An 11,333-nucleotide genomic window follows, 5' to 3' on the forward strand; every position below is an offset into this window, starting at 1 on the left:
CTGTAGTCTGCAAGTCGCTATGCAATCTCAAAGTTTAGTTACAAGTAATGCGATGATGACACAAAGATTCAGGGACTTATTATTGACTTGATGCCAAACACTGAGTGTTGGCAAGATGAATCCTCCGGAAACAAACACAGCTAGAAACAGACAGTATGATCTTGGAAACAAAGCCATGCCTGTCCTGGCATGGCTTTGCTTAATTTCAGGCCTGTCTTTCCAACTGTGTCCTGCCAGTCTAAACACATGCTCTTGAAATATGTCCAGCACCTACGTATTGTTTGAAGGAACCATGAAATACTGTAACAGCATGTTAAGTGCATGAGTAGTGGCACGAAAGACATGAAACACACTGACAAGCTTGAGGTAAAAAAAAAAACACTTGGAATGGCAGTTGAGAAGTACCATCCTCTCCCCCTCCCAGCATCTGCGGCTTCGTACTGCCGTGAGGTCTGACTTCTCAACACCCACAACACAGGGCTGTGTGGGTGGGTGTCAAAAAGGTCAGAGTTTTAGCTTTGACAGGTTTGACAACTACCCTCTTCGCTTTTTACCACCCTTCTTAAATTCTTGACCTAGACCTGATGTCATATATATAAGGTGTAAAGCATCCAGATCTCCTCCAACCTCCTAATTAACGCAACAGAACAACAAAGCCATTCACATCCCTCGTGACCAAACACCTTTTTAACAGCATAACAACATATTTTCCTTTCCTTTTTGGGCCTGTAGAAATGTGTAAATTAATTCTGACACACACACACACATGCACACACACTAATCATTCCTAAACCCATCAACCCTTAACATGTCAGGCCCAAAACTGTCCACATGAATAACCCATTTTGTATGTGCGACAGCTCAGAAGTGATATACTTGCACCATTCAGTGTTATCTGCAGCCCCACTGTTGCCTCTACACAGAGGTTCTACCCTCTAACTTCACACATGCTTGCCCCTTCAGGTATTAGAGCTGTGGAGCTACAAGATCTCAAAAGAAAAGAGCTGATTGCATGACCCTTGGGTTGTTATACTCCTTTTAGGCATGCCTGCCACGTGGATCTCTTCAATTATAATCTTTTTGTGTAGATCAAATGAAGTGTACTGTAAAATGAACTGGTTAGGGTTTTCTCACAGCTTCCTCAATCATCAAAATGTTGTGTCAAACATTTCCATGTCTTTTATTTTATTTTAATGTTAAACAGGTAGGAAATGAGACATAAGCTAGCAATACTGTTAGCAATATTGAACATCATAATCCCAAAGTTCAACCAAAGGGTACAACCAAAAAAACTAAATCTAGATTGAGAGCACAATCCTGACAGTGAGCGCCTGAAAATCTGATATAAAATCAGAAGAATGCAATTTAAAGGAGGGGAGGCATCACCTTCTGTTACAGTGGATCACCCGTGCCAGACAGGACACGTAGCGCAGTGGGGATGGAGCAGTTGCACTCCAGTCTGTAATAATGCAGTGTACAACTGTTTGTCTGTGTGCAACAGGTGGGCTGTGGAAGGAGAAGGGGGTAGTCTGGTATGTTTTTCTCTGTCTCCATGACAGAAGTTATATGGTGACGACGAGCAGTTGGCTAAAAATTGCACGAGAAGTATTTCTGGTAATAATGCCGCACATTTCTACTTCTGCTTTGAACATTATGCACTCAGTCGCCACTTTATTAGGTAAATCTGTTCAACTGCTTCTTCACTTAAATACATAAGTAGCCAATCACATGGGAGCAACTCAGTGCATTTAGCCATGTACGCTTAGTTGAAAATTCCTTGTCAATGTTAGATATTTGAGGAGAATTGCCAGACTGCTTTGAGCTTATAGGAAGGCAACAGTAACTTGTATAACCACTTGTTACAACCAAGATGTGCAGAAGAGCATCTCTGAAACTAGTTGAACATTGAAGTGTTGGGTGACAACACTACCACAACAAGTGCCACAGGAAACTGTGTCTACAATTCACACAAGAGTAACAAAGTTGGACAAAAGAAGATTGGAAAAAAGTTGTCTGGTCTAATGAACTCAAATTTCTGCTGGCAGGGTCAGAAACAATATGAAAGTATGGCTCCATCCTGAATGGTATTAAAGATGCAGGCTGGTGATGGTGGTGTAATGGTGGGCGTGTTATTTTCTAGGCACACTTTGCCAAGAAAATAACCACTTGAGCTTCATTTAAAGACACCCTACCTAATTACTGACCATGTACATCCTTTTATATCCACAGTGTACCCATCTTTTGATTGTTGCCTCCAGCAGGATAACACACCGTGTCACAAAGCTCAAATAATCTAAATATGGTTCCTTGAGCATGAGTCTACTGTACTCAAATGGCTTCCATAGCCACCAGATCTAAATTCAAAAGAACACTTCTGGGATGTGGTGGAACAGGAGAGTCACATCATGGATGTAACTGTGCGATTTTAATATGGATCAAAATCTCTGAGGAACGTTTCCAGCACCTTGTTGACTCAGTGCCACAAACAATTAAGGCAGCTCGGAAGGCAAAAGGGGGTCCAGTGTGACAGTAGTTATTCATTGGAGGATGTTTTAAAAGCAATGCAAATTCAAAACTGGCTGTAATGTGAAGAAATCAGCGATCTAATAACCAAGTGATAGAATCTGATTAAAAAATTGGAATCTAAGCAAAAAAACAAAAAAAATATTTATGGAACACAGTGCTTTAGTAGTGATGTGTAAAATTCTGCAGCTATGTTGCTGCATTGTGCTGCAGTATACATGGGTGTATATATGGGTGAGCTATTCATGAAACACCCCTGTCAAATGGGTCTAGGAAACTTCCCATTGCATCAATGCCTGCGTCAGTAAACCTGTGACCACTGAATAACATTACTATGTACAAACTGGTGGCGTGGCCCTTGAAAAGGTGAACAGATCCCACGTTAACCCCCACAAGCTTTTCCACATCACAGCTCCAGATTTAAGAGGAGCTGCTGTCCAACAGTCACCCGTGATGCACTCTGCTAATGCTAACTAGCACAGTGTGACTGTTAGTGTAGTTGTAAATATCTGCTGGGTTGGCCTGGCGCCTTGGGCAGCCCAGCTAAAGACAGGCACTTACATCACCTCCATCGTCACCGAAGCAAAAGGGATATGTAACAGCCAATGTTGTCTCAGGGGTGAGCCAACTATACAGTATGAAGAAATATTTATTACAAAGCATAGATAGGCAGTTCTTCAACAGCAATTTACTCACTTCTTTGACTGTTCAGGATTACATCGGCAAATCACAGCTTCAATTAGGATTACAGCCTATACAAAGTACAAATCCGCTACTAACATGGTTTCAAGAGACGCAGTGCAGCCATGCAAACTGAATCTGGACCCAGAAGGTCACCCATGCATACAAGTAAGCATCATGCATGGTTGTACATTAATGTCTATTAGATTAAACAGCATCAAGAGTGCTCAACAAGCCAGGAAAATTTAATGTTTTCAGATATAACTTCTACGCTATGTGTGTTTTCTCTTTTCTCACCACCAAATTACACCACCTCTCTATTTCTAGCCATTTATCTTGTGAAAAGAGAAGGCCAGGTCACTTTCAGCAAGGCTTAAAAGGGCCAAACTTTTGTGAGAGTCTGAGAGCATAGAAAGGATGTCACACAATACCGCCTAGAAGGATTCTAACACAAAAGGGGGCGACGGCTGCAAATAAAACATTCAAACCAACTTTTGTGGGAGGTGAACCCCCGAGAAAGAGGATTAGGTTCCAGGGGAATGTCTCCAAAATTGAGTTCTTGGAAGCTTTTTCTCTTGACGATTGCTGAATTATAGACAGAGCCAAAAACATTGCATTAACCTGAGTCACTCTCTTGCCACTTTGTTACAAAGCTAAATCATAGATCTTGAACTTGTTCACATCTTCTAAAAAGTGAAAGGTCTCAGTGTGCACACTACCAAAGCCTTCTAAATGAATAACCTTCAAATCACAAATAACAAGACATTCTGCAATCAGAGGCTATTTAAAGCAGCAAAAGCACGAACATGATAAACACCAGACGACTTAAGAAATGCCTCAAAGCTAAAAAAGAATGAAACAAAACAAAACACGTAATTAATCAGAACGTCGTTTAAACTACTAGGATCCAATATTCACTCAGTCACTGCCTGACTTCTACCAATGAGAAGCAGCTCACTCTCATCAGACAGACTGCTGTAAGGCCTATAATGTTTGCCTCACATGGTCTACTCTGGGTTCACTCAGGCAGATAAGCACATGTGGTCAGGGCTCCTAAAATACATTCCCCAGAAAAAAGGAGTGACTGGTAGCCTGATACATGGCATAAATATTTAGAGGAACAATGGCTTACTTACTGTGCCCTGTAAATAGGTTCACAAGGAAAAAGGTTCTAGGAAGAGAAGCTACTTTTTGCCGTCATCAATTCATAATAAGTATGTTTCTGACAAAATGTGCTAAAATAAAAATGCACAACACAAAATGTGTATTTGTGCAACCTGCACATGCCTCTGTATAGTCCAAGTTATTCACTCTAAGCAAATTCCTAAACAAGTAAGTAAAGAAGCCAGTGACACCAAACATCATATTAAGGTGTTTAGGGGGAGTAACTGAAGATCACTGTGGTCGTTTCCTGACTGAAGGTAGGATTTGTCATGGGTCATAGGTCAAAAAGCCAAGAAGTCACAAAAACAGGGAGCAGCTTGCCTGCTTGCCTTGGCCTGTCTGAGACAGGGGGCCTGTGCAGTGTAGATTGCTTAGCTGCAGGCAATTTAGAAAGCGATCCTGCTACAAGAAGCATTTGACCTCTATGGCCGTTAACGAAAGCGGTGCGAGGTTTTAGCAAATGTTTGCCCGAGAACTGGTAAAAGGTAAAACGCATTGTGTTTCCAAATATTCAGTCTTGGTTTTGTCTGTTAGACTCAGATTAGTTTGTAAGACAGTTTTAATCATCAACCCAGGCAAACTATATGGTGACCTGATTACAGCGCTACATAAATCAGAACAGCAGTTAAACAGCACAGACATCACCCAAGGCCAATACAGCGATAAAACATCACAGTCACTTAAAATAAATAATGTCATAAATACGCATGCCAGAGTTTTTGAAAAACAAAGGTGAAAAATCGAAAGAGTTTTTTAAAGTGTGCAATGGCAGTAAGAGGTCAGGACCAAAAAACACGGGTGTATCGGTAATCTTTTATCACGATGTGTAAATGCTGCACCTCCACATTCTCATTAGAAACTTTGTTCCTTAGTTCTTGTTTCTCTTCCCAACATCTCTAAAATCATTACTGTGAGGGGATACAACATACAAAAGAGATCTTAGTAAAGAAAGTGAGAAAAAAGTTGGCTTCATACAAAGAAATGCCCATGCAGCGACAAAGGTCTTGAGACAAAAGTCAAATATCAGGACAATCCATAACTGTCAAGACTTTTATTGTAAACCAAAAATGTCAGCCTCCTGTTGATGGCATAGGCAATATTCATTTTTCCAGGGATAATCTCATCCAGTAATAAGACAATAAATCCCCGGAATTTCAATGTCCCAATCCTGGCAATGGTTAAACTCTAAAAGTCACTTAATTTATTTAAAAAAATGGCATATTACTTTCTAAATATGCAAATTCATCTCGACTTGCCTGCGAGCCATTCCCATTTTCGCTCTTCCTCTCCAGACCAACTTGCTACATGAATGGAGACGCAGCCTTGCTCCACTCTGTGGAAGTGTTTGCTTTGTTAAGTTGAGGAACTTGGAGAGGATGCTGTTTTTGTGGGTCAGGGGAGCAAAAGGCCACAGAACATATTATCAACAATGGAGCTGTTAAAACATAAAAACTGGTTGGTTTTTTTTGCCTAAGTTGACCGTCCGTCAGTCCTAAACACCAGGACTTTTTTTGTAATTGTTTTTAACAAAAACTATAACCAAAATCTTATTAGCCTACTGCTCAAGTTAACCAGTTTTATACATATAAAACAACTAACAAACCACTTTGCTTTTAATGTATGTTTGGGATCAGTTTTCATGCTAAAAAATTAAATTGTTATCAATCAGATGTTTTCCAGATGGCATTGCATGGTGGTTCAAAATATTTCCATCAGTTCTGATAAGATCCCAACACCCAAATGCAGATCCAAAACATGACAGAGCTTGGGTTTTACGCTCACTCTTGTACCTCTCACACTCACGATGATTTGAATCAAATTCAAATCACATTTGGATTCATCAGGCCTGTTGCCATTGTTTTACAGTCCAGTTCTTCTGTAATTTGACATACCTTTTCTCCCTGTTTCCCTGTGGCTTCTTGACAGCCACAATCCATCTACTGTAGATAGTAAATTATAAATTGTGTGTTTTTGTGACACACAATTTATATAGTAACAAAAGGAAATACAATATAATTTAAAACCGTCTCTTTGCTAAGTTATCTGCTATGTGTAGACACAACACTGGTTCATCCCTTGAGTTAGGTGCCTTTTAGATCAGTTTAACAAACAAACAAAACACATTCTTTTGAAAAGAGTCAGGAACAATGACTGAATTTAAAATGAGTGGAAAAGATTTCAAAGAAAACCTTTGAGAGCCCATCAGAAGGCCTGAAACACTATTGCTAAAAAAAATAATAATAAAAAAATTGCAACACAGGTAAGAAAAATATAAATAAATGAGGGGAAGCTCAAAACTATTGCACATTGCTGTATGTATAGATGTGAGTCCTCTGTATGCAGGATATTGAAGATAGCCTCCCCCCTCTTGCCATGAATCAACAACACAGGAATATTTGACTTGACTCTGTTATCAAACAGCTAATAACGAGTTCTTTTGGATTGTTACATGTAAAAAAAGAAAACCTTGCTGTCCGAATCTTTGTTTCTGAGACTGTTATTAGTACAATAAATGAAAATGCCCAGTTATGCCCTGACTGCTTCTTGTAGTGATGACACATGTTCCAGCCAAATAAAAAATCTAGACAAGTTAGCAAAAATAAAAACTTTAAATTTTAGTCCAACTGACAGAGTATCCAACAGAACCACACTGCCATTAAAGCCAAGGCAGCAGGATACTGGTGTAATTTATCATAGCAACCGTTCAGGTCACTTTATATCAGTTTAGTCTAGCTTCAAACTTGGCAAGCCATGCTTCAAACGATCGTCTTTGAAAGAGACAGACCGGAAGCAGCTCTGTCAAAAGAGCCCCCCTCTTTGAACCTCATTATTCTAACATAAACATCAAGTGTGCCTTTATCTAATATCTCTCCTAAGAGCTGCACAGCCACCTGCGTTGCTCTTGAAAGAAACCACAGTACCCTTTCAGCTCAGTCTAGCCCACATATTTCACTGTATACACAATTGATCCTATGGATTTAAAAAGAATCTACAAAGCTATTAAAGTTTTACACAGAACACTCAAAGAACACGGCAGCTTAGAGCACTTTTCTGGATGATGCACAGGCTTATGTTTGTTTGGTGGAAGAAAGCCATGAAACACAGCAATAGGGTAAATAAAGCACACCCCAAACATCACATATACGAATGTAAGTAACCTGGTCAGGTACTTGATTTGGTATTCTAGAGCAAGGGTGTTAAACATAAGGCCCAGGGACCAGAATCGGCCCAGCCAACCGGACATCTTTAGAAAATATAAAGGACATTTTGACTTTTAACTGCATTTTCATACTGCATTTTCATACATTTTACAGCTCGTGCATTTTATAGCATTTCTTTATCATGTCGTAAAACTTAAGCGTGCTGTTGAAGTTGCACTTCTTATACTGAGATATCAGGGATTAATGTGCAGCTGAACGTCTTTACACTGTCAGAAAGAGGGTTTGTTACGGTGGCCCTGAGAGGCCAAATGGACTGCAACTTAAGAAAAAAACAGCAATAAGAAAAACGCTGCAAAAGCACACAAGATACAACGGAAATAGGAAAAACGACAACGGAAATAGGAAAAACAAAAACAGAAATAGGAAAAAACTGATTTCCAAAAGCACAAGGGAAGTGTTTCTGGGGAGAAAATAACCCGACGGACCAGTTGCAGGAACCAAAAAATGCTAAGAATTGCGCTGGGAGACACTCAAAAGAAGTGGAGGATCTATCGGTTTTGTGAGTTAAGAAAAGATGAGAGGTAAGTGTGTTAGCCTAACTATTAGCCTAAAAATCCGTCATCAGTATTATATGAATCATGATAAAACACACCCACCATGTTTTGGGTTCCTGCAACTGGTCCGTTGGGTTATTGTCTCTCCAGAAACACTTCCCTTGTGCTTTTGGAAATCTGTTTTTTCCTATTTCTGTTTTTTATTTTTGTCATTTTTCCTATTTCCATTGTGTTTTGTGTGCTTTTGCAGCATTTTTCTTATTGCTGTTTTTTTCTTAAGTTGCAGTCCGTTTGGCCTCTCAGGCCCACCGTAGTTTTTAATGACCTGGCCCACTTAAGATCAAACTGAGCTGTAAAATGAGTTTGACAACCCTGTTCTATGCATCAAGGAGCTGCAAACATATGATCATATAATTAAATTACAAAAACAAAAATATCTTAACACGATTTGAGCACTAAACATTAGGATGCAAGGGCAGCAGGTGAGCATTTAGAGTCGTGGTGGAAAAAAAAAAGAAAAACTGTGATATAGGTGAAATTGGTGTGTTGTGTGTGCATATGTAGTTAAGATTGTGTTGTATTGAAGGGAGGCAGGGTTTTGTTTGGTTGAGTTACAGTCCGAGATCTAGCAACACTCTTCTAGAACCCTATAATGCAATAATACTGCTTTCCCTGCTCCTAAATAAACTGAGCATTACCACGTATTAAAGGCAGACATCTCTAAAAGCCCTGCATGTGTCCATCCTCTTGGAAGCTTGGACTATATTTAACCATGCAGGAGCTTTGCTCAGCTCAGTCTGTCTAAAAACAGAGACAGAAAAGCCCACACCCATTGTCTGACACAGTGCCCACTGGGAGCCAAAGATGCAACACGTGTGCAGGGGAGCACTTTTGCTCCTCTCTCTCATTTATTTTTTTGAAGTCTTCTCCAAAGCTAGTCAAAACCCTGATCACGTAAGAGGTCCATGCCTCCACCTAAACTTCTCCTATTCGATTTTACATTCTCCTGATCCCTAATCCAGAGACAGCATTCCTCTCTTTCCTCACGGTGGATAATTGAGCATGAGGTGCTGTTTTATGGGCCGTTAGCCAAACTCCTGCCAGAGACACACAGCTCAGGATGGAAGCATGCTCTCCAGCTAAAGGGGCGTGAATCTGATTCCTGGCAAGAGTCCAACTGCAGCACATTATTCACATGATTACTGCTAGCTGAGGTGATGAAGCTCACACTGAAAACATAATCATGTTACACCTTTGGAATACTTATGAAGGGAAAAAAGAGAAGTTTTAAAAAAACGATTTCTTGCCGGCATATGAAAAATAAATCAGCAGCAGCAAAAACAAAGCAAAGACCAATAACAAAAAGACAGAAAGTGGTACAAGAATATAACAGACTTCCCATTTCACACCAGCAAAGGTGCTCTGTCACCTCACACAAATGGAATAACTTATTTCACAGCCACAAAGCAATGGCAAAGGAAGACATAAATGTTCCTCTTCTCCCCTTGTAACATTCAGGTGCTATGTTTTACTGACACCACTGAGCTATCATTATTCACACAGCTGGTATTAACCAGGAGACATCTGTTCATGTGTAGTGTGAGTTATGATAATCTCACCTGTCCAAGGTCCAGGGTAACATTCACCTCATTGTAGACAGTCCCCCTGGAGAGAGGAGGGCTCTGCCACCACCGTTCAGTCCCATCAATGGCATTGGTCACAGGGTGGGCTTTGTTTGGGTCAACGGAGTTGCAGTAGTCACAAAACTGACCCTAAAAGGTATCAGGTCGTTAGTATTCAGAAACAATTAGCAGACATGTTTAATAATGGTGGAGGTGCTTGCAAAAAACTTACCTGTACTGCCAAAAGCTTAAAACAACAACAACAACAAAACAACAACGACAAAAAACAAATAAATATGATATCTTTAATGTAGATTAATGAAATTCTTGACTTGAAAAAGCTTGGGAACGCATTTTATAGTATTATAGGGCTGTAAAAGCCTTATTGCCCTGGGAGATCTCCTAAGGAAATAAGACCCCTGTTGAAAGGGCATTTCCTTTAGAAAATGTGGAACTCAACTACAATGGTGTAAAACTATTTCTGGCAGTTGTGCAACTTGGTCAGGGTGGGCAGTTAATTGTCACGGTTCCCGGAGGGGTTCCTGGTAGTACTAGGAGCATTGGACTGGGCCATTAAAAAGGACGAGTGGGTCGCTAGTTACAGGAGTTCCCACATTACAATGTAATCACCACGTCCCCATCCTTTTACGCATGCACGAAGGCTTATTTCCTTACCTGTATATTTTGAGTAAGAAGTCCATTTGTAGGCCCTCCGACTAGTTTACAATATAAATCATATCTCGGTGTGCCAGCCTCATCCTGTCCGCAGGTTGCTGTAGCGGAGATCCCGGAGCCCTGTGCGAGGTTAAAGTATGGTGGATTCAAACTGAAACCTGTTAAGTCATTAAAAGTTTGTTGTCCGTCCGCGTCCCTGAAAAGCGTCAACCCAAGAATAAAAAATCCAAAGAGGAGATGAGCTCCTCTCATCCCTCTCGCCATGTTCCAAAATTACAGATCCGTGTTGCTGAGCGCAACCCGCAGCGTGCAGCGGGTCTTGTCATCTAAGGATCTCCATGAAATGCGCTAATGGGCTGCGAGTTACGCGTGGGGGCTCTCTTTTAGCGGGTTAACGCGTCTGTTAATCCCAAAACGACGCTTTTAAGTGGATCTTCTGCTGCTTGGAGGTGTAATCTATTTCCATCGCATGTCACCAAACTCAACGCAGACAGCACTGCGTGCTCTGAACCAGACGGTGCGGCACACTGGAGCTATCAGGTGTCAGGTCGATGGTCTGAGCTCGACGCTGGTCCGCTGAGTGGGGCCAAAGGTCTGCCGTCACAGCATTCACCAGAAGCTCATCTTTTGTCCTTTTTTTCTTTCCTTTTTCGGTGTAAAACTTTTTAAAAAGGATTTAACAGTGTAAAGTCACTGCGTGTGACCCTGTTTTGAGACTTCTAGGAGCTTTTAAACCAAAACATCTCCAAACACATGAAAGATTCAGACTTAAGCGTGGGGCGGTCCCAGCTGGTGGAGAATAGAGCTGCTGCAGGTGGAGCGCCGACAACCAGGGAATTAGTATACTATATTTTTGTATCAACCCTTAGCTAGCGTGAAGTGTGCTGACCACTAAATTTAATTTTCCACCAGTTAATGTTATTGTCTCGTTAAATAATGCGGTGTCCAATCCA

The 11,333-nt window shown here is 40.8% G+C and overlaps 1 protein-coding gene across 3 annotated transcripts in view; it reads right to left on the reverse strand.

Moving 5' to 3' along the window:
• LOC101467834 (laminin subunit alpha-3) overlaps window positions 1-11,112 on the reverse strand; it is a 60,022-nt gene extending 48,910 nt beyond the window's left edge. For 2 of the 3 annotated variants that reach the window (XM_004542717.6, XM_004542716.5), the window contains exons 1-2: window positions 10,381-11,112; window positions 9,703-9,855 (exon numbers count right to left, since the gene is read on the reverse strand). In XM_004542717.6, coding sequence (XP_004542774.2) covers window positions 9,703-9,855; window positions 10,381-10,644 — 417 coding nt within the window. In that variant the 5' untranslated portion in view covers window positions 10,645-11,112. The remainder of the gene's footprint in view (window positions 1-9,702; window positions 9,856-10,380) is intronic. The other variant, XM_004542718.5, reaches the window with a different exon arrangement.
• Between the last annotated feature and the right edge of the window lie 221 nt (window positions 11,113-11,333).

The sequence above is a fragment of the Maylandia zebra genome, linkage group LG18 (assembly GCF_041146795.1).
Source record: "Maylandia zebra isolate NMK-2024a linkage group LG18, Mzebra_GT3a, whole genome shotgun sequence".
Classification (NCBI taxonomy): domain Eukaryota; kingdom Metazoa; phylum Chordata; class Actinopteri; order Cichliformes; family Cichlidae; genus Maylandia; species Maylandia zebra.